This window comes from Aricia agestis, chromosome 1 (assembly GCF_905147365.1).
Source record: "Aricia agestis chromosome 1, ilAriAges1.1, whole genome shotgun sequence".
Taxonomy (NCBI): Eukaryota; Metazoa; Arthropoda; class Insecta; order Lepidoptera; family Lycaenidae; genus Aricia; species Aricia agestis.
In genome coordinates this window covers 8,853,119-8,875,572 of record NC_056406.1, presented here as the reverse complement: position 1 = coordinate 8,875,572, position 22,454 = coordinate 8,853,119, and the positions used below count along the sequence as shown (strand labels likewise).

The 22,454-nt window shown below is 37.5% G+C and overlaps 2 protein-coding genes across 2 annotated transcripts; both read right to left on the bottom strand.

The window, feature by feature from the left end:
- Positions 1–759: 759 nt before the first annotated feature.
- On the bottom strand, positions 760–17,730 carry LOC121727073 (facilitated trehalose transporter Tret1-like). Its single transcript, XM_042114752.1, has 10 exons — positions 17,578–17,730; positions 6,524–6,756; positions 6,043–6,196; positions 5,680–5,849; positions 4,443–4,566; positions 3,562–3,651; positions 2,792–2,850; positions 2,405–2,563; positions 1,741–1,923; positions 760–1,090 (listed from the first exon to the last, which is right to left on the bottom strand). The coding sequence occupies exons 1-10, from the start codon at positions 17,612–17,614 to the stop codon at positions 860–862; spliced, it is 1,440 nt and encodes a 479-aa protein (XP_041970686.1). The 5' UTR covers positions 17,615–17,730; the 3' UTR covers positions 760–859.
- Positions 17,731–21,662: 3,932 nt separating this feature from the next.
- LOC121731345 lies at positions 21,663–22,439 on the bottom strand. Its single transcript, XM_042120746.1, has one exon. The coding sequence runs from the start codon at positions 22,437–22,439 to the stop codon at positions 21,663–21,665; it is 777 nt and encodes a 258-aa protein (XP_041976680.1).
- Positions 22,440–22,454: the final 15 nt, after the last annotated feature.

The following is a 22,454-nucleotide window of genomic DNA, read 5'->3' as shown; positions in this document are numbered from 1 at the left end:
TAAAACAATATATAACTAGGCTTCCTTTTGAAACCAGACTATAAGACGACACATCCAATTTACTACGTCACTTTGCTATATAGTTTCTCTACTATTTACTACAAGAATATAAACAGTTTATAATATTAATTAACACAACAGCGGATTTTACGAAATTCCATCCCTAGGGCTACATGAGCGTTGCAAAATCGTATGAAAGTTCTATGTTTTCCAAGCAAGGACTAAGATTAAAAATTTTAAATGTATGCACTATAAGTAATGCTGTGGAGGTGCACTTATAATGCGTCTATAGAAATCAATACCCTATCAGTTGAAAACTAGGGGTATTTTGAATTTCCAAATTTCCACCCCTTAAAAGGTGGGAAAACAGAGAAATAAAATTTGTTTGGTTACTTGTCTGAAAAATTAAGCGTACTACTCCTTGTTTATTTAATAGCAACAACATAATATTTCATTTAGAAGATAAATAAAATACAGGTGAATTGTTATCAGCTTTTAATAGCAATTAAGTTGGTTCATGGAAAATAGTCATGAAGTTTTTCTCTAACTAAAATCTAACAAATAGAAGTAAATTAAATGATAATGGCATTCTCATAAGGCACTTTAGGCAAAGTGGTGCGCTTTTGTGACTAGAGAGTAGAGACTCTTTAAGGATCCGCTTACCTCTATATTTAATGTTACTTGACTAAACTCATTTAAGGAGATGTGTTCCTACATTATTCATATCCTTGATCTCTATTTTCCATAAACTATAAACAGTTAAAGTTAACAATATATTTGGCACTGGCACTTGCTCCTAAGAGTATTCACTAGAGTTCACTTATTCATAATATTTACACGTTAACACTAGTTCGTTTGGTCACTTGATCCGCCGCCTCAAGAAAACTTCTTGTATTTGTTCGTTGGTGAGCCCTTTAGTTTCGGGCAAGATTGTGAGGCCAACGATCAGGTCCATGATGGCGAAAAGCGCGAAGGAGTAGAAGGAGCCGTAGATACCGAAGAACTTCACCATGAACGGGAACACGGCGACGAGGAAGAAATTGAGGAACCATACGCTCTCCATCTGAATCATGGACGCCAAGCTTTGGACCTGGAAATCACAAAAATACATTGGTTAAGTAAGGACGAAGTAAGGAAAGTAGACATAAATTGCAGGTTAATTGTTATGAGATCGAATTCAAAAAATTAGAATAACCGTTATCATAATAATATAGTAAACGCATCACGAATATGAAAAATCTTACATTATAATATAAGGTAAAGATCTAATCGATAAAAAGTATTTACTAACTTTCATATACTCGTTTACATAAACGTGGGAGAGCCATGCTTCGGCACGAATGGGCCGGCTCGACCGGAGAAATACCACGCTTTCACAGAAAACCGGCGTGAAACAGCGTTTGCGCTGTGTTTCGCCGAGTGAGTGAGTTCACCGGAGGCCCAATCCCCTACCCCATTCCCTTCCCTACCCTCCCCTATTCCCTTCCCTTCCCTACCCTCCCCTATTCCCTTCCCTTCCCTACCCTCTCCTATTACCCTATGCCCTCTTAAAAGGCCGGCAACGCACTTGCAGCTCTTCTGATGCTGCGAGCGTCCATGGGCGACGGAAGTTGCTTTACATCAGGTGACCCGTTTGCTCGTTTGCCCCTTATTTCATTAAAAAAAAACTCATAGTCTCATACTACGGATTGTGATAATAATTTTTCACAGGATGATAAAAAAATAATAAAAAATAATGACCTCTGGTGTAAAAGCTTCAGCCAGTAAGACGTATGGTATACTGCCGGCTCCGAACATGAAGGAGAAACAGTAGACGAGGATCAAGACGGCCGTCAACCAAGCGGGCGCTATCATGGTCTGGAGCTGCACTCCCATGAGAATCAGACACAGTGCCACTGCTATGGAAGATAAGACCAACAGGATCTGAAATAAAACCAGTCAATTAGTGAAGCCTTTTAGTAGAAGTACATACGGATGCCCTACGTGTACGGACGTGTTAGAAGAATTTTTAAATACTGAAATGAAAAAAGTACTTATTATTATGTAGATTGAAGGAAGCATTCCTCAATATACAGTTTGTTACAAAAATAAGTGATAAAACTTTAGGGTGTGTACGTGTTCCTTGTAGAGAGTTCACTGTGAAAGTAGCAGCGCTGAAAGACGATAAATTTTTTTCACTTTTGTATGGGCAAGGGCCCGAGCGTCACGAGTTTCCCCACACAAAAGTGAAAAAAATTTTTGGTCTTTCAGCGCTGCTACTTTCACAGGGAACTCTCTACAAGGAACATGTACACACCCTAAAGTATTATCACTTATTTTTGTTACACCTTGTAGAGCAATACTCAAAGAAAGTTTTATAATTTGCTTGACATCAAGTACTATTAGAATTAAGTTTGAAACTCACTCTTCTTCCAAACTTGTCAGTCAAGACAGTACTGAGCAAGCTGCCCATGAGGAGTACAAATGCGAGCAGGACGGAGCACATGTGGGAGGAGAGATTCGGGGCTGCGCTGCTGAATATGTCCTTGGCGTACACTTGGACCGCCACCATACCCATCATGACCTAAAAGGGGAGAATGAAATGTTATTGTTGGTGTGGTCATATTTTTGTCTGCGGAAAAACTCTTATGTTGCTTAAAGAAAGTTACAGGAAGAATGCATGTTTGTAATTCGCAACTTACACGAGTGTGTAAATTAACTTTCGAAAAACGTTTAACTTCCGGAGGGATTAAACCATCGTAGATTTTCGAAGAAAAAAAATAAAATTTTATTTTCTGATAAAACATGTTACCTGAAGAGACAACGTTAGTCCTACAACAGTGAAGGCACGCCGAGACGATGGTGAAAAAACTGAAAAATACATTGAAAGTATAATTTGACTTAAAAAGTTAAAAATATTGAACATACATTTACTTCTTTTCTCAAAATATAATTTAATAGTTCGGGTTCCCTAGAATATTTTTTATTATTTACTGTCAAGCAAATTTTTCGTGAGTAGCTTCATTTTGATAAGACGAACAACAATTATTCCCTCTGCGAAAATTCTCGAAAGTGGTAGTAGCTTACAGAGAGAGAGGATTTAATATCACAATTTGATGGTCCTAAAATATGGGTTGTTCTATTTGAAGGACAATGGTACTCTTAAATAATTATTTATATAACTATTAACCTATCAATATACAAAAAATCAGCTGGTTAGGACTTAGGGTTCCGTTTTAGGGTTCCATAGTCAACCAAGTTTTGTTGATTACAGAACCCTAAAACGGAACCCAAACGAGCTGATTTTTTTATATTGATAGGTTAATAGTTATATAATTTAATAGTTACATTGTCCAACAAATAGTCAATAGTCAAAATCCATATTTTAGGACCATCAAATCGAAATATTAAATCCTTTCTATCTCTGTTAGCTACCACTTTCGAGAATTTTCGCAGAGGAAATTGTTGTTTGTGTTATCAAAATGAAGCTACTCACGAAAAATTTGCTTGATAGTTATTAAAAAAATTGTTCTAAGGAAGCAATACATAAAAACATAATACATAATTTTTCTGGTCACTTACAAAGTAATTTCCACGTCGGCATCTTGGGAGGCTCGGGCGAGTATTCTTCAGCACTGAGTTTGCTCTTTTCGGTTTCTTCCGGTTTTTCCTCTGCAAACAAAATATTTTTGTGTAAGTCATGTGCATGAATGACATTAATTTCGTTAGTTTTCATTTTTTTGTACTTACAAAAGGCAAGACTACAACTTTGAAGCTTTCATTGCTAAAATGTTTGTGCTAGGACACTTCCGAGGAGTTATAAATTGACTTATTTATTAAATCTATACATATCTATACATATCATAAATTAAGATCGTCGCTTTTTTTTCCTTCATGTCCCTTTGTTCCTTTTAATATTTAAAACTACGCAACGGATTTTGATGACTCTTTCAGTGTTAGATAGCCCATTTATCGAGCAAGGTTATAGGCTATATTTTATCACGCTAAGACTAGTAGAAGCGAAGAAATAGAGGAAAATGTGAAAGAAACGGGGAAAATTATTTGAAAGGGCTAACTTGAACGCGCTAATGTCAGGAACTACTGGTCCGATTGAAAAAATTATCTCAGTGTTAGATAGCCTATTTATTGAGGAAGGCTATAGGCTATATTTTATCACGCTAAGACTAATAAGAGAATGTGGAAAAAATGGGGGAAATTATTTGAAAGGGCTTATCTCGCGAACTACTGGAGCAATTTTTATGTTATTTGGCACAGATAATAAGCAGGATAAGGATCATAGGCTACTCGTATCGATTCTAATAATGTTTTCAGTGGTACGGCGTCGCACGGGTATATTTTATACCCGTGCGACGCCGGGGCGGGTCGCTAGTGATTATTAAATTAACCTAGTTTCTTCATAATTAAAAACATGTTAGGTAGTTTAAAATGTAAATAAAACGTACCAGTATTAACCGGAACTAGCTCAACAGACGGCGTTATCTGTTGCCTCAGTCGTGAAACCTCTTCGAGTACAATTTTTGACGATGTAGACAAGCCCCTGTAGTGAGCTATAGCTTTCGCAGCTTCCTGAAACATAATATCATACATCTTTGGTATACAAAGCTAAACCTAACAGACCAACCTAACCGACAAAGATGTTGGTACCCGCATTTAGGTATAGATTACACTCGCTGTTTACGAAATTTACAAAGGAACCCACGCGTAGTGGCTTAAGTGTTTTTCTTTTTAAGGGTATAATAATATTGTCTATGGAATATCTAATTTATAAAATTCGCTCGTGTCTGTGTTTCTGCGCGAACTTCTCCAAAACGGCTTAACCGATTTTAATAAAATGTTGTATGTACCATCGAGGAAATTGATTCCTAGGCAGTTGACGAACCTACGTCATGTGGTCGGCTTATGTCAATTCAATGTTAGCTGTGAATTGTGATGGGTGATGGGTCGGATGGGTTTGACTTAGGGTTGATTCAGACCGCAACGCGGCGCGTAGATGCATTTCTAAATTTATATATGGATTTGACAGATTCGCAAGACGTCTCACGCAATTAAAATCTGTCAAATCCATACAAAGTTATGCCACGCAGCGCCTCGCCTCGCCTCGTCGCGTTGCGATCTAAATTGACCCTAAGTCGAACCCATCCGACCCATCACCCATCACAATTCACAGCTAACATTGAATTGACATCAGATTTCAATCTGTCAAATCCATACTAATTTAGAAATGCATCTACGCGTCGCGTTGCGGTCTGAATCAACCCTAACGCGACCAAAATATTACTTAGGTCCACCATCTGCTTAGAAATGAACTTCTCTGATTGTACATTCGTTACGCCTGAGAATAGGTTTTTATCTGCTTTTTATATTCAATCTAGAAATAATTTATATGGCCGGGTCAGCTAGTCTATAATATAAAAATGAATCGCTGAATGTGTTGCTAAGCGCAAAACTCGAGAACGGTTGGACCGATTTCGCTAATTCTTTTTTTAAAATATTCCTTGAAGTACGAAGATAGTTCTTACGGAGTGAAAAATTCTTAAAAAAATTAAATTTCCTGAAAAAGTCTAAAAACAACACTTTTCTATACTCCCATACAAAAGTTAAAGAATCGACTGTTAGGCGATACGAAGTTCGCCGGGTCAGCTTGTTATTTATAAAATCTTTGAGACATTTGGTAATCACCTCTTCCTTATTCTTTCTCATCAAGTACACAGGGCTCTCTGTCAAGCACATCATGAGGGCTATGTAGAGGAGACAGACACAGATGTTTATCCAGATGATGTACCGGTAGGTAAAGAACCAGCCGAGTAGGTACGAGAATAAAACACCAAGGCAGTAGCATGCCACTGGAGCTGTAAAAAAATAATTTATTATAACTTTCACATCCACTAAAGTACTAAAATACGTATGCATCAAATAGTATCGCAGACACAATAGATTTTTAAGGATTATGCGGTAGCCGGCGGCCGCTTGGGGATTGATGGGTTGAGTATAAAAAAATCAGTAACATTTTAATAGGATGTAACAATTTTGGACAGTTCTTACCAGAAGTCAACATTCCTCTTATAGATTCTTCTGCTATTTCTGAAATGTATATAGGCGAATGACACATGATGGCTCCAACTGATAACCCACCGAAGAACCTCGCTGCTAAAATTACTTTCGATGATGTAGTCAGATCTACAACCAGCCAGGATATCTAAAACGAAAAAAAGCTTATAAGTTAATTTTCTTGTAGATTCCAGTGACTGTTCTACCCGCTTAGAAAAACTTTAATATTATTGTGTGATTTTATTTTACGATGCTCAAGCGACGAAACTAAAATTATAGACGCCATATTCGCCTATGCTTGCCTAATGCCTATGATTGACATGCACGCCATAGATAACATCGTAATTAACATGGCATCGTGGTTAATGGTCATCTATCATGGTCCAAAATACAGCACATGGCTTTTAAGAATTTAAAATCCATCAAACTTTTTAAGACGGCAAGTGAATCTTAGGAGTAATCACCAGATACTAACAGTCACAGGCAAGGCAAGGATGACTCCGCCTCTCTTCCTCCCAAACACACTGAGCAAGAACCCAATAGCGGCAGTTCCGACCATAGCTCCAAGGGACGGGATGCTGCCCACCAGCGAGCTCTCAAGTTCCGACATCGGCTCCGATAGAACTGTAGTGTTCTTCGCTGTGTACAGGTTGAGTGTGTACGACGGCCATACGTAGAGCAGGCCGACGATCAAGTTACCGAGAGAGCCTGGAAAAGATACAAGGAAGAATTTAGATGATACCGCATTAGAAGTAATGCATTGCAGCAGGGCAACTAAATTCTATCACGTAGTTTCGCTAACGCATTTCATACAAAAATGCCTTGACGTGTTTCATCGTTAAGCTGTCAAAAAAAATAGGGCCAGGCCACAACACTGCGTTGCGGCGTCGCATCGTATAAAACTACGACGCAGCAGAACGCATCGTGAAAATTTCCGATGTAAAGAGTGCTATATTAATATTAGGACATTTTTGCGTTGCGACATCGCATCGCATTTCTCTGCGATGTTGTTTTTGCGATACGACGCCGCAGAACGCATCGTTGAAAATTTCCGATGTAAAGAATGCTATACTATATGAAATTTTTGCGTTGCGACATCGCATCGCATTTCTCTGCGATGTTGTTTTTGCGATACGACGCCGCAGAACGCATCGTTGAAAATTTCCGATGTAAAGAATGCTATACTATATGAAATTTTTGCGTTGCGACATCGCATCGCATTTCTGTGCGATGTTATTTTTGCGATACGACGTCGCAACGCAGTGTTGTGGTCCGGCCCATAACCCTAGTGTAGTCGGATATTTAGACCGAAGTTTTAGTGATAATTTCAATTTATGAGTGCCACGGAATATTCTAGGTTAAAAAGTATATTTTCTCGTCATGCCGATGCGATGTTTTAAGATAGGGGCTTGAAATTTAGTTTTTAATTACAAATGTTTCATTAATAAATCAAATGGAATGCTACTTTGGTAAACAATCAGTAGAAATTTCCTGTATAAGGATTACGTTATCACAAATTAAGTAGAATAGAATAGAATAATTATTTATTTGCAGCTATTACAATAACATACAATAAAAATAACTTAAATTATGATAATATTGCAACAAAATAATGACGATTTCTAAATAAATCAGCCGCAAATTCGACCAAGCTCGGCAGTGTTGGCACACCTAGCAGGTATCCAACGCCGGTCTTCCTCTTGACACATTCCGTGACCTCACAGCCGTCCCAACTTCCCAAGTCTCCATTATTTCAATAGAAATTAACAATGAATCAGGTAAACATGCAATTATCAACATTTACTCTAAAATTATAACAATAATATGAAATCAACTAATTGAAATTTTAATAACAATAAATAACTAAAATTCATTAAACATTTGTATTAATAATTAATTATTAAGCATTAATATTACTCTATCAATCATAAAAACATATCATAACATTCCATATAGAAAACCTTTTGCACTTGTGAAGGAAAGAAAAAAAAATGGACATATGTCATAAATAAAAAAGAAGGCGAGGAAGATATCAACATTCAACACAATCCAAACACAATCCATAATCTACAAAATATAATTATATACTATCTGTGATCCTTAATTAAAATACTACCTATATTAAATTAGCATTCTATAAAGTTTGTTATATCTAACAGAATAATAACAATAATATAAGTCACAGTATACTTAATTTTGAAAGAGTGGTATTACTTTTTTTTTTATGAAATTGCCCCCTAAACGTGCAAACGGGTCACCTGATGGAAAGCAACTTCCGTTGCCCATGGACACTCGCAGCATCAGAAGAGCTGCAGGTGCGTTGCCGGCCTTTTAAGAGGGAATAGGTAGGGGAAGGTAGGGATGGAAAGGGAACGGAATAAGGGAGGGTAGGGAAAGGAATAGGGTAGGGGATTGGGCCTCCGTTAAACTCACTCACTCGGCGAAACGCAGCGCAAGCGCTGTTTCACGCCGGTTTTTTGTGAGGACGTGGTATTTCTCCGGTCGAGCCGGCCCATTCGTGCCGAAGCATGGCTCTCCCAGTCAAAAATTACTATACTAGTTGTAATGTTAAAACAGGATAGGTACATAACAATTAGGAAAAACAAGAGAAAATGTGATGCCAACCGAATCTAACAACGCTGAAAATAATAGCCAGTATATTAAACCTAGATCTGTGATAGCCTTAAGCCAGAGATAACCAACGCGAAATACAAATGCGCCAAGATATAAGTGTGATATAGGTGATATCACACTTATATCTTGGCGCAAGTTTTCGTGTGCTTTTTGTTCATGTAACAGAAAGTTTTTTAGTTGTTTTTTGAAAGATGCTAGGCTGTTTAAATTTCTAATAGGCGGAAGTATATTGTTCCAACATTTAGTAGCCGAGTAACGAAAACTTTTTTTTTTTCATAAAATAAGGGGGCAAACGAGCAAACAGGTCACCTGATGGAAAGCAAGAAATGGACACTCGCAGCATCAGAAGAGCTGCAAGTGCGTTGCCGGCCTTTTAAGAGGGAATAGGGTAATAGGGCAGGGTAGGGAAGGGAAGGGAAGGGAATAGTTGAGGGTAGGGAAGGAAATAGGGTAGGGGTTAGGGGATTGGGCCTCCGGTAAACTCACTCACTCGGCGAAACACAGCGCAAGCGCTGTTTCACGCCGGTTTTCTGTGAGAACGTGGTATTTATCCGGTCGAGCCGGCTCATTAGTGCCGAAGCATGGCTCTCCCATGTAGAAAACTGCCTCTGAATGATGCTGTCTGGTATTTCTCAACGGCTAATTGAGCTGAACATTGCCTTGAACCGCAAGACCTTAGGCTGGTCATTCGTGAAAGTTTTTCATACAGATATACAGGCTTTAACACACCAAATAAGAGACAAACCAGATAGAGTTTTCTCCAGTGTTTCATTTTTAACATAGAATGCTCGTTAAGGAAGGGTGTTACATGGCTTCTAGGTACAATATCGAAACAGAAACGGGCGCAAGCATTTTGAACTCTTTGTACTAGTCTTTTTGTTCCTGATGCTAAGCGTGGACCATATACAACGTCTGTGTAGTTAAGTTTTGATAGCACTAAAGACTCAACGAGACGGATACGCATTTCTGTCGATAGATATGGTCTTGCTCTGTATAGTATCTTTAAGCCTGTAGAAAGAGTTACTAACCAGACTGGTTATATGTTCCTGAAACCGCAGATTACAATCCAATAGTAATCCCAAATTACGTGCCACATACACACGTTCAATGGGTGCACCATTCATGATCACAGGAGTAATAGGATTCAAATGTCTCATTTGTGTAATGGAGCCACAGATCAGGTATTTTGATTTAGCAGGAGGAAGACACAAACTGTTTTTTGGGCCCACATCATTATACTATTGAGGTCCTCATTAAGTAATAAAATTGTTTTTTCTATATCACATGGCTTACAGGATATATAAATTTGAGTATCATCCGCATAGAAATCAAACTTGCAATGCCTTATATGGTTTTTTAGACCTGCTATGTATAGTATAAACAGCAAAGGGATTAAATTCAAACCCTGTGGGACTCCATTCTCTACATCCAAACTCTCAGATAACACAACAGAACCATCACTAAGAGAGACCTGAAAGTACATCTATGTTTGAAGAATTTGAATGTGTTATTACACTTTACGCAAACAAAACAGATAAAAACTTTGTGATTTACAATTTCAGTGATAAAAATCAAATGTAATACTAATGGCAACAAGGTTCTTATCATTTGCTATTTTATGTCACTATCATTGACATAGTGATAGCTGATAATACAGATTCTATATCAAAGTATATGGGCCGTATATCATATCAAATATTAAGTGGATCTTTTGATCTGCACAGCTTGCTTTACCAATAAAGATAATATTATTACACTATCTTTGAACTCTTTTTCAAGTCTAATAATATCAATTTAGTCTGATTTTTCAATTATGTTTCTGTTATTTACTTTCGCCTTTTAATCAAATCTTGAAAACATTATTTCATATTATATTATTATCATCAAAATTTCAGACAATAGTAATAATTTTATGCACTATCTGCCTCAAAAAAAAATAGATTGGACTAATTATAATCTATATCTTAGATACTTCTTTCCTAGTAGAATTATAGTGATAAACTGTTGATAGGATGATAAATTGTGGGATTCACTTAAAAATGTAAAGCCTGAGCCTTTTTTTTCGATAAAGTTACAATTACATTTGCCTCAATCTTAGAACTTTTGATTCATGAGGCTTAAACCTTAGTTTGAGAATACAGACAGATACCTTATCCTTTATAGCAACAGCATGTTTTACAACAATTTTGTTACGTGCTAGGGTTCGAGGATTTGGAGAGAAAGACCTGGTCCGTGACAATATCAATATTATAATATCAATAGTTGACTTTTTTTTCTGTTTATTCCATTACAAGAATGAGCCCTAGAACATTTTTTTTATTACTATCAAGCTAATTTTTGTGAGTAGCTTCATTTTGATAAGACGAAAAACTTTTTATCAGCGAAAAATCTTGAAAGTGGTAGCTAACAGAAATAGAAAGGATTTCATACTTTGACTTGATAGTCCTAAAAATGTGGATTGTTTTATTTGTAGGACAATGTTATTTTTAAATTATATAACTATTAACCTATCAATATACAAAAAATCAGTTTGTTAGGGTTTTGTTTTAGGGTTCAGTAGTCAACCAAGTTTTTTGTTTGAATTTCGTTGAAGAATTGTCGAGAGGTACCTATTATGTGACTCTTATAATACGAAAAATAATACGAATACAATAATTATTATTATAGTATATTTTATTATATATAAATTGGTGAACTTTTTAATACCATTAATTAATTTTGTTTACATTTGAAATACTACCGACACAGTTTTGAGAACTAATGAGATACTTAGCCAAAAGTAAGTCATCTTTTTGTTTTTAGGCCACGGACCACCTCAAAATTTAGGTCGTATATTTATCACAACTTTGAGATTCTACTGATACACTCAATGTAGCATACATTTAATGCTATTTCTTTAAAGTAAAGCCCATGAAATAGGTTTAAACAACTTTCTGATTCATAAGAACAAAATAATGCTATTTATTTATTCATAATAGCATTTTGCGTTTATACAAACTAAACTAGATGACGCCAGCAATCGCGCGGGAACAGTACATTTTTCCGAGGTAAAAGCTATGCTATGTCTATTCCCGGGACTGAAAGTATCTCCATAGCCAGTTCAGCGAAACCGCTGAACTGAACTGGCTATGGAGATACTTTCAGTTACCTCCTCACATCCAAACGGATGTGAGGAGGTAACGGACAGACAGACACACTTTCGTAATCCGTATTAATAATATTAGTATAGATAGCTAATATAAAATGAATTTTCAATTACATTTCACAACTTTATTTATAATTTAGCTTTACTTGAACAAAAATACAATTTATTTGTATTTGTAAATATAATCATGTTAATTTAGAGCAGCCGCTTATACAAAGAGCTGTTATCAACAATAATATTATACTCATTACAATATTGTAAGATTTATGCCTACAGTTGTTTATTACTGCAATTAGCCTACAAAATACTGTTCATAGCAATCATTTAGTTATATAATATATTCCTACACTGACTATCTTACGTCTTAACTTTTGTATGAAATCAGTTTTAACTCCGTTGCAACTTGTAGTTCGTTCTTATCAAGAAGGCAATGACAGAAAAAAACAGTTTTCATCCGCGCACTTCACATCCCCTCGCACTTTCCCAACGCATTTAAAATGTCACTGCGACTATAAATACTTAAAAAATTACACCCTCTTGGTTAAAAATATATAAATAGGTGGTGCTCATTTTGAAAAGTAATTTCATACCGAGCGAAAATCGTAACAATAATAGTGTTACGTGCTAGGGTTCGAAGGATTTGGAGAGAAACCTTGCTGACTCTCTTGAAGACTTTATTCACTAGCACTAGGTCACACAAATAACTGGGTTCAAAACAATAAGCACTATCACTGTCCTAGGTCGTAGCCAAGTTGTAGGTTTCACTAGTTTACTCACTATAATTGATCACTTGTTTTCACTCCGAAGTCGCCTCGAAGATCGCTCAGACTAAACTACTCTACGTCCTCTCCCGGGTCAAAATCGGTGAACAGGTAAGAGGAGACGGACACACTTTCGCATTTATATTATTAAGCCTGCCATAGTTCATACTGATCGACGAGATTTGATTGTATTTAGAATTGAAATGGACTAGACACAATAAGGAAGTCGCATAGTGACTAAAAAAATAATATGTAATTTATAAATAATTCATAATTTTGTTATTATCATCAGCATTCAACATAAAGATTGTTTATGTTCTTTTATTTATTAGAATTTAGAAGACACACCTTTTCTATTCTTAACATATTTTAACTTTTCCTTATAGCAATAAAGTAGATATATTTATAATCATTTTAATTTAAATAAAATTTAAACATTTTATCAGCCTTACATGTCTATATTATAACGATAAGCATGGGCAGATAGAGATTAGGTACCATCCTATCATTGTCATCCAAAGTGATGAGTCAGCCCTAAGTTATCACTTATCAGTTATCAACTTATCACTCATCAGTGATGACTGATAACTTAGGGTCAACGCAGATCGAACGAAATGCAGCGGAAAGGATTTACGTTATTACGCAATTGAAAATAAACTTTAAAATTCTTACACTAAAGTGCGATAACGGTTTCCCGCGTATCCTCGAGGAAGCACGAGCATATTTTGTAATTTTATGCTCTAATTATTTTCAAGTGCACGGCGTTAATAAAATCCTTTCCGCTGCACTCCGTTCGATCTGCATTAACCCTAAGTTATCAGTCATCAGTGATGACTGATAACTTAGGGCTGACTCATCACTTTGGATGACAATGATTGGATGGTACCTATTCTCTATCTGCTCAGCTTTTCGTTATATTATGGAGCTCTCCTCTCTCTGCGCTGATCAAGAATGTTGCAGTTGATAGGATTTTTTGAGACCACTCAGTATGTTTCCTCCTTTTCTAGTAATAAATATTCACATCCGTACACGCATTACGATGTAAGCCAGTTTTTAGATTACCCAACAAAAATTTTGTCAACTTCGAAATCAACATTTTATCCAAAAAAAAATTGAGAATATAGCGCTATTGTAGCTCTGCATCTTAAACAGTAACTTCACAGACTGTCTCACTCTGGCCACGTACGCTTTCCAAAATGTTTATAGTGCAAAAGTGTGTCTGTCTGTCTGTCACCTCTTCACGCTTCAACCGCTGAACCGATTTAGCTGAAAGGTATGGAGATCCCCCCTGCGTGGTCTAGTGGTTAGAGCGTGAGTCTCGACAGCGGAGGTCGTGGGTTCGATTCCCGCGTTGGAAACATGTAGAGGCCTTCACAGTAGTGCGGCAGCAGCGCGACTTCTATACAATCGAAAGAGCGGAGCGACAGTCGCGCGGCTCTTTCGAAAGTACTCTACATGTTGCCAACGCGGGAATCGAACCCACGACCTCCAGTGCCACCACCTTTGGGTACGGAACCCTAAAAATAAAAAAACTGCAGACGAACATAATATAACCTCCTCCTTTTTGGAAGTCGGTTAAAAATGAACGGAACGATAAACGAAACAACGGGTAACCACAGCTAGTATGAAATATTTGATAGTCAATTAGTAAAATTCATTATCATTGTGATTTATCTGATATTATAATTTATTTTGAGATGGGATGGAGTATGGAGAATCTGTCAAAAAATTTGTGGATCTGCGATATTTAATATGCTTTTGCATGCGTTCAAACCAGTTTTTAAAACACTTATTTCACTCTGAAGTGGGGTAGTCAAAATGGCCGATTTGTACACGTAAATAGCTTCTTCAGGTGAGACGTTGACCACGAAGACTTTGCTTAATTTTGTGGAACGTAATAAAACCCTTAGGGCTCAAGGCTGTAAGGCGAATGAATCTAAAATTTCAACGTTTAGGGTTCATAAAATATACATCTTTGTTTGACCGGCGAAGTGCGAACATGCATTGTCATGGTCAGGATCATTCGAAGTCTTCAATTGTTTTTTCGAAATTCGGTGATGAGTTGATGACTTATGGCAAACAAGCTGTGGTATACCAGTCAGCGGTAACCGCTTTGCAATCTTTTAGTACAATACTGACGATATGACCACCCTTTGCCACAATGCAATGGAGGCAAACATTTTTTTTAAGTGCTCAGTAAGCATGTGCTTACTGAGCACTTAAAAAAAATGTTTTAGTTTTCTAGTTAGTAGTTGTTCTAGAATGAGCCAAAATCGACCAAAGTCATGCGACTTTGGTCGATTTTGGCTCATTCTAGAACACCCAGACAGTTGACTGCTGCTAACTTTTTGGATCATAAGCATGTAATAGCTCCCACACCGGTTTTCGGTGACGGTGGCTGGTTTCATTGAACCAGGCCAGCTACGCAGGAGTAATTTTATAGTGCCCAAGTACACAAGAGCACTCTCTATTCCTTTACTCTCATAACCCAGTGGGACGGAAGACCGACACGACCGGCGAGAGATCAGGCGCAGGACCGACTTATTACATGCCCATCCGACGCATAGATCATCTTACTTTTCAGACTATCAGGTGATCAGCCTGCATTTTCCTAGCCAAACTTGGAAATAAGATGTTTCCAACTCGGGAATCGAACCCATAACCTCCGAGTCAAGAGCCGCGCTCTATACCACTAGAGTCTAGACCACGGAGGCGTAAGCATATATACAAGACCCGTCACCATTGACCAAATTATAAACGTGCTTTGATTCTTCTCGGTTGAATCACTGCAGAGTTTTACAACAAAAACTAAAACGGACTGTTTTTGGTGGTCTCTAAGCAATTAGGTATCTAGCGAGAAATTAAATTTTTTACGCCAAGTTTCTCGTGCAGGATTTTTTGGACAGTGGTCTCTGAAATGCCCACAGATGCCTCTATTTCACCTATTTCACGGTATATCACATGACTGTCTTCGAGGATAAGCTGCCGAACGACTTCGATATTCTCTTGCGTTATGGCGGTTTTTGGACGACCTTCACGTGGCTGGTTACCGAGGCTACTGTAAACTTCTAAGACTTGGTGCTGCATAAATTAACACAGAAGTGATCTTCTCGATACGCTAAAGTCGCGATAATGCCCTTCATAAGTTGTAAAAAATTATCGCACGCTTTTCCTTTAACATTTCCATTTTCACCTTTGAATAGACGATACAATAAGACTATCCGACAAACATAAAAAAAATCTTTTGTTTTTGAAATCCAAATACAAAGAGATTAAATCTTATATGTTTTTTTTTTCAATGATCGCGGGAATAATACTAACGACACAACTTAAAAGGCAGCCCTCGTATCTGCTCACGTGCATTTTATCTAATTGGAATAATTTATCTCTTGTGCCAAATAAAATGAGACATACAAATAAGATTACGAAAAAGACGTCAAAACCTAATAATATAGTCTAAAACACGCAAAAGTTATAGCTATAACTCAAACAGTTCATATTAGGGTCAATTCAGACCGCAACGCGACGAGGCGAGGCGCGGCGCAGCATAAAGTATGGATTTGACAGATTTCAATTGCGTGAGACGTTATATACAGGGTATATAACGTCTGACGCCTCCGTGGTCTAGTGGTACAGAGCGCGGCTCTTGACTCGGAGGTCGTGGGTTCGATTCCCGCGTTGGAAACATGTTATTTCCAAGTTTGGTTAGGACAGTGCAGGCTGATCACCGCGCGCCTGATCTCTCGCCAGTCGTGTCGGTCGTCCGTCCCACTGGGTTTTGAGAGTAAAGGAATAGAGAGTGCTCTTGTGTACTGCGCACACACTTGGACACTATAAATTACTCCTGCGTAGCTGGCCTGGTTTCAATGAAACCGGCCACCGTCACCGAAACCGGTGTGGGAGCTATAATAATATAATAACAGGGTATAACAAAACTAAGTGATAATCCGTTAGGGTGTGTACATCTTCCTTGTAGAGAGTTCAATGTGAAAGTATAGCAGCGTGGAAAGACCACATTTTTGTTTCACTTTTGTATGGGCAAGCGCCCCAACGTCACGAGGTGCCCCATACAAAAGTGAAAAAAATTGGTCTTTCAGCGCAGCTACTTTCACAGTGAACTGACTACGAGGAGCACACCCTAAAGTATTATCACTTAGTTTAGTTACACCCTTTTCTCGTGGTTTGGACTATAATTAGCAACTTACAGCAGATAGTACTAATTAGGTGCTTGATTGATAACAAAATATATATAAGTAAATAAACATTAACTTTATGATAATAATCTATTGTTGCGCATGCGCGAAAGCTGCACATGCGCATTGAAAAATAAAACGAACATAATAGTTTTCATCAGTTTAAGTTTGAAATATTTCCGCAGAATTACCGGTGAACCCACCGGTTTTTTCGGGCTTTAAAAATCGCTAATCGTACAAAGAAATTGATAAGCTGTTTTTCAGCCGTTTATCTTTGATACAAAGTTCCCAATTCTGACGAATTCTCATAAATTCTCATAAATTGTAACACTTCCGGCAAAACTTACGTATAATAAATGGAAATTTTAAAATGAATTATTTCACATAACTTGTCGGTAAGGTATTTATTGGTATCAATCGATGCAGGATGTTTTACTCTACTACTTATATACTTCGAATTTGGGTCAGAATCTTTGAATTTATAAATGTTATAAGTACGTATACATCCTTAAATGTTAAAAATAAATAATAATGTTAGAAATCTTTTATAAAATAGATGTTGATCACTTAGTAGGTATATTGTTTTAAATTAAGAATCTATTCTACCTCCTATTTATTAACATAATAAGTATTTTATGTTATGTCGCATCATAACTTAAGCTTTCAAGAAAACTTTTATAAATTCTTAATTACTTATTACTTATTTTGTGTACAAACAAATATATTGAATTTTTGAATATTTTTGATAATTTTTACTTATTTGAAAATACTTATTTAAAATACTTTTCGTACTCACATGTTATTGCCGTTTGCGCCTGGTGGATTTTTCCCATTTCTGCTGTTCTTTCCACAACCAATTGTCAAATGATACAAATTTCTTACATATTTATCTTAAAACACGCAACAAGTCACAGAGGCATTACTGTGTTTAAACGATATAAACAAATATTTTACGAACGATAGCGCTCATATTCCGTACGTTATTTGCCGTGCGCTATTTTTACGCTTTAATATTGAACTGTCTACGCTTCGATATTATCTTCGGGTGGAAATTATCGTTTGTCATATTTATTGTCTCGCGAATCAGGAATATATAAGTCATTCGTTAACTGGTTTTATTTGGGTAGCTCACGAACGGGTTTGTTTAAAATTCTACGTTATTTGTCGTAAACAGTAACAAAATTATTAAGCGAGGTCGGCTCAAAGAAGCCGATCTCTAAAACGTAGTTTATATCCTACCTGATTCAAATGACGCCCATAAGCTGTCGTTTTCGTTTCATTGATGCAAAGGTGTGCAATTTATGGTGTGTAAACATTGATAACGTAAATGTGAAAATGTCAATGTGCTCGACGTTATTATACATAGGACATTGACAATAACCACGTTAACATTGTTAATATTGACTACAATAAATAAAATTATAAACAAAAAAACTTTTTGAAAAAAAAAAGCTTATTAAATAGTTTAAAAAGCAGAAAATAAATTTCTCCTCAAAAATTTTAACTAGTAAGTTATAATCCTCAATATATTCAATCAAAAAAAGCTTTTAAAAATATACGTACAACCCTAAGCTTTTCAAGTAAGTAGCCTGCCTATACTTTCGGCTTTTATGGCTTATCATTATTATTGTCTTTAGGGTGAAAATAGAAAGAAAATAGGCATCACTTTTTGCTATAAAACTTTCATAGTGAAATTAAAATACTAGTCGTGTGTATTAAGTTTTTCCCTCTAATGATTCGGCAGATGCTTGTGAGCAAACAACAACATAATTTTGCTACATTTTTCCCTTGAAATTATTTTGGCCGAACTAAGTTTTATTTTGGTTTGGCTTTTGAAGCAAAATCACTAAAATTTTATTTATTGTTACTAACAAACCGAATAATGCTCGGTAGTATCGATAATGGATGTGCCTAATTTTTAGTGGGTTTATAAAAAATAGTTGTAGCAGCTAGCTTATACGGCAACTATCTTCTATAACATAGCTTATAAAGGCGGCTACAGTCATGATTTTAATGGAATTACTATCTGTGCAGAGAGGATCATGATAAGCTTAATCAATGTCAAAAATTAAGTAACCAACATAGTGAATATCTATAGGTACATTACTAGGAAAATATTGGAATTTTACTTAAGTCGTTTATTTTAAAGCAAGAGCGTAGAGCTTATCACCAAGCTAGATAAGCAATAAAGAAATCTGACGTAACTATGAAATATATATATTTTTTTTATGAAATAAGGGGGCAAACGAGCAAACGGGTCACCTGATGGAAAGCAACTTCCGTCGCCCATGGACACTCGCAGCATCAGAAGAGCTGCAAGTGCGTTGCCGGCCTTTTAAGAGGGAACAGGGTAATAGGGGAGGGTAAGGATGGGAAGGGGATTGGGCCTCCGACAAACTCATTCACTCGGCGAAACACAGCGCAACGTGGTATTTCTCCGGTCGAGCCGGCCCATTCGTGCCGAAGCATGGCTCTCCCTCGTATATTGCGTTAAAAATCCACATGTTACAAGTACAAAGAATCCTCTTGGCTCTTACGTACATTGACAGTAGTTTATAGTTCCAATATTTACAGAGACCGCAGATGCCGCAAAAAATGTTTTATATTATTAAAAGCTTTTATTTAACTTGTTCTGTATGGACTGTATGTATGTAAGTATGTATGTTACGGTGGAATTTTGGAACTCAATTTTAAGGTAGATATATTTAACCGATTGATCTGAAATTTTGCATACGCGTTTAGTTTGGATGACCATGCACGATATGGTATGTGACATCACTCTAAATCCAATATAGCCGACCATCCAAGATGGCGAAATAATTATTTTCTATGCAGTCCTACAATATGGATATTAAATGGAAGGGCTTTTTGAGAGTAACTCGAAAACGAATGTAATTTCGTTCTACATCCAACATGGCGGGTCATCCAAGATACGGGACTGGTTATTTTTAATGCACTTCCGCAATATGGGTATTAAAAGGACTTACTAAGAGTAACTCGGAAACGAATGTAATGGCATTCTATATCCAATATGGCAGCTTAGCCGAGATAGGGGAATAGTTATTTTAAAGCACTTCTGCAATATGGGTATCAAATAAAAGGGCTCATTGAGAGTAAATTGAAAAATAATATTCAAGTCAATTAAGAATCGAATCGAAATCGAATTCGAAGAATAGTTCAAGTAAGAATCGGGTCACTTTTGTTAATTGAAATTTAACTTTTTAGTCATGCAGAAATCTAGCCAGAGATAACTAAAAAAACAAAAAATAAATTATACACAAAAAACTATTTGGGAAAAAGCTTTTATTTAAATAGCCTAAAAACAATGATATTCTATGTTACTAACGTAACTCGATTGGAAGTTTACGGTAGCAACGCGTTGCCACTTCGAAGATGCCTGCAGGCATATCTCACATACATAATGACATAACGAATATATGACTTGACATTGTCTTTTGAACAAAAAAGTGGTTACGCATTTATGAGAATCTTTTGTAAGACATTGCTACTCTAGTATTTTAGAAAATCATTGCCTAAATAGAAGAAAATAAATTTCTCCTTAAAACTTTTAACTATTATGCTATAATCCTCTTATTTGCATGATAATAAAAAGCTTTTATCATGCAAATTGTATAATATATTGAGGATTATAACTAAATAGTTAAAAATTTTATTTTCTTCTTTTTAAACTATTTAAATAAAAGCTTTTTTTCAAAAAGTTTTTTTTTATTTATTATTAAAAGCATTTCGATAAACATAATATTATTAAAATTATTGTTTAAAATTTAAATAAAATATTATTATTTTTCCATAATAATGTTTAATTGTAAACCCAAAATAGTAATGTTTAAAAAGACCGAAAACATGCGTTTTGTATTAAAAAAACAGCCAAGTGCGAGTTGGACTCTCGCACACAAGGGTTCCGTACCGTTATAGAGGAAAAATAGGTCAAAAAATATTATGTTTTAACTTAGAGTTTTATTTTATTTTTATCTAGCTTTTGCCCGCGGCTTCGCCCGCGTGGAATATACATAATTTCAGGAAAAAAGTCGTTATGTGCGTCCCGTTGGTACAACTAATATATTATATTCTGTGGTTATGGTCCCACATGCGAGTGTTCTTCGGTTCATATTTGTATGTAGCCGAAAGTTTTCCGAGTTTAATAAAAAATCTTTTAACTAGGTACATAATTATAATATAGCCTGTCTCACTCAGAAACACAATACTTACCAGATTTCTATCGGTGTTAAATTTTTTTGCAATCGGACCAGTACTTTTAGACATTACCTCCTACAAACAAAAAAACAAAACCTCTTTATTATATTAGTGTAGATTATTATTATAAAAGTAGATAACATAATATATAATTTAGGATTGTGTTGTGCCTACCTATTAATAGGGGTAGAAAGCATTTCTCAAACATGTCTCGTCGTTTTGTTGCAAAAGTCTAGGTATTTCTTTCTTGATCTTTTTTTTTTTTTTTTTTTTTAGTCGGGAAATGCCATTATGCATCCCCGGCAGTGCTGGGGAAGACAACCGGGGTATGTGGGACTCGCTGCGGCCGATGAGATGGTAAGTGACCGCAGCTCTACCCACTAAAACCCGACCGTGTTCCTTTCTGCGCCGCTACTCGCAGAACCACGGGAAATGTGGGGCCACCGCAGTTCTATCAGCGGGCGTCTGCCTGGTCGTCGGCAGACACGTCTGATTGAGGGTGTTCAGACACCCCCCAGGCCTAACAGAGACCCTACTAGGGCTTGTTTAGGTCATTCCTCTGTGTTTACGTCGCGATGCACTGGAACACATAGCGCATCGCGACCCGCTCGGGGGCTCTGTACAATGGACATCGGCGTCCCCACACCGATGCCCCGAGCTCCCCGGCTATGGCGGAACGTTTCGGTCGTCATTATTGACCCTACGTCGCCTTGGCCGGCTACGTCTTCGAGGGTCGAGTGCCTCCCGCTCGCGTATGCGCTCGGCCTCCTCTTTGGCGGCCATTACATGCTCAGCAAAGTCTTCAACCGCCCTCCATCCTTGATTGCTGCCCAGCATCGAGCGAACCAATGCTGGGAGCGAGGTGTCATATCCGATGGCGGCCGTGAGGGCCGCACGTTGTCCATTCCAAGAGGGACAGATCGATACAGTGTGCTCGGTCGTGTCCCTGTCTTCGTCACAGTGGTGGCATCTTGGGGTCTCTTCCCTTCCGACGATCTCGCACAGGTACCGACCGAAGCACCCGTGCCCGGTCAGCACCTGTGTGAGGCGAAATGAGAGAGTTCCATCCTTGCGATCAAGCCACTGTCTGAGTACTGGGCGGATGGCCAGAACTAAGTCCACGCTGGCTTGCGGCTCTTCTAGCCGCTCTTGCCACAAATCAATTGCCATGTCTCTCGCATCGCTCCTCCACCGACGTACGGCATCCGGTAGGGGGTTGCTGCCCCCCGCGCGGACCGCAGCGCAACGCCAGAATACATCGGCGAGGGCACGCGCATCCAAATCCCAGGGGATGGCCCCCGCGAGCAGGCAAGCCGCATCTTTGGAGATTGTGCGGTAGCCGCGGACTGCCCGGATGGCCATCACCCTTTGTAGTCTTCCTAGCGCAAGACTGTTTTCCTTGCGCAATCGGTCTGCCCAGATCGGCGCCCCGTACATTGCCATTGAGCGCACGACTCC

What these genes read in the sequence shown, in the direction of transcription:
- LOC121731345 (XM_042120746.1), bottom strand. Translation starts at nt 22,439, where the DNA reads ATGGCAATGTACGGGGCGCCGATCTGGGCAGACCGATTGCGCAAGGAA.
- LOC121727073 (XM_042114752.1), bottom strand. Translation starts at nt 17,614, where the DNA reads ATGGGAAAAATCCACCAGGCGCAAACGGCAATAACAT. An exon ending in GGCGCAAACGGCAATAACAT is followed by an intron (nt 6,757 to 17,577) that starts GTGAGTACGAAA and finishes TATCTTTTCCAG; the next exon opens with GCTCTCTCGGTAACTTGATC. An exon ending in CTGAAGCTTTTACACCAGAG is followed by an intron (nt 1,091 to 1,740) that starts GTCATTATTTTT and finishes TGTGATTTCCAG; the next exon opens with GTCCAAAGCTTGGCGTCCAT.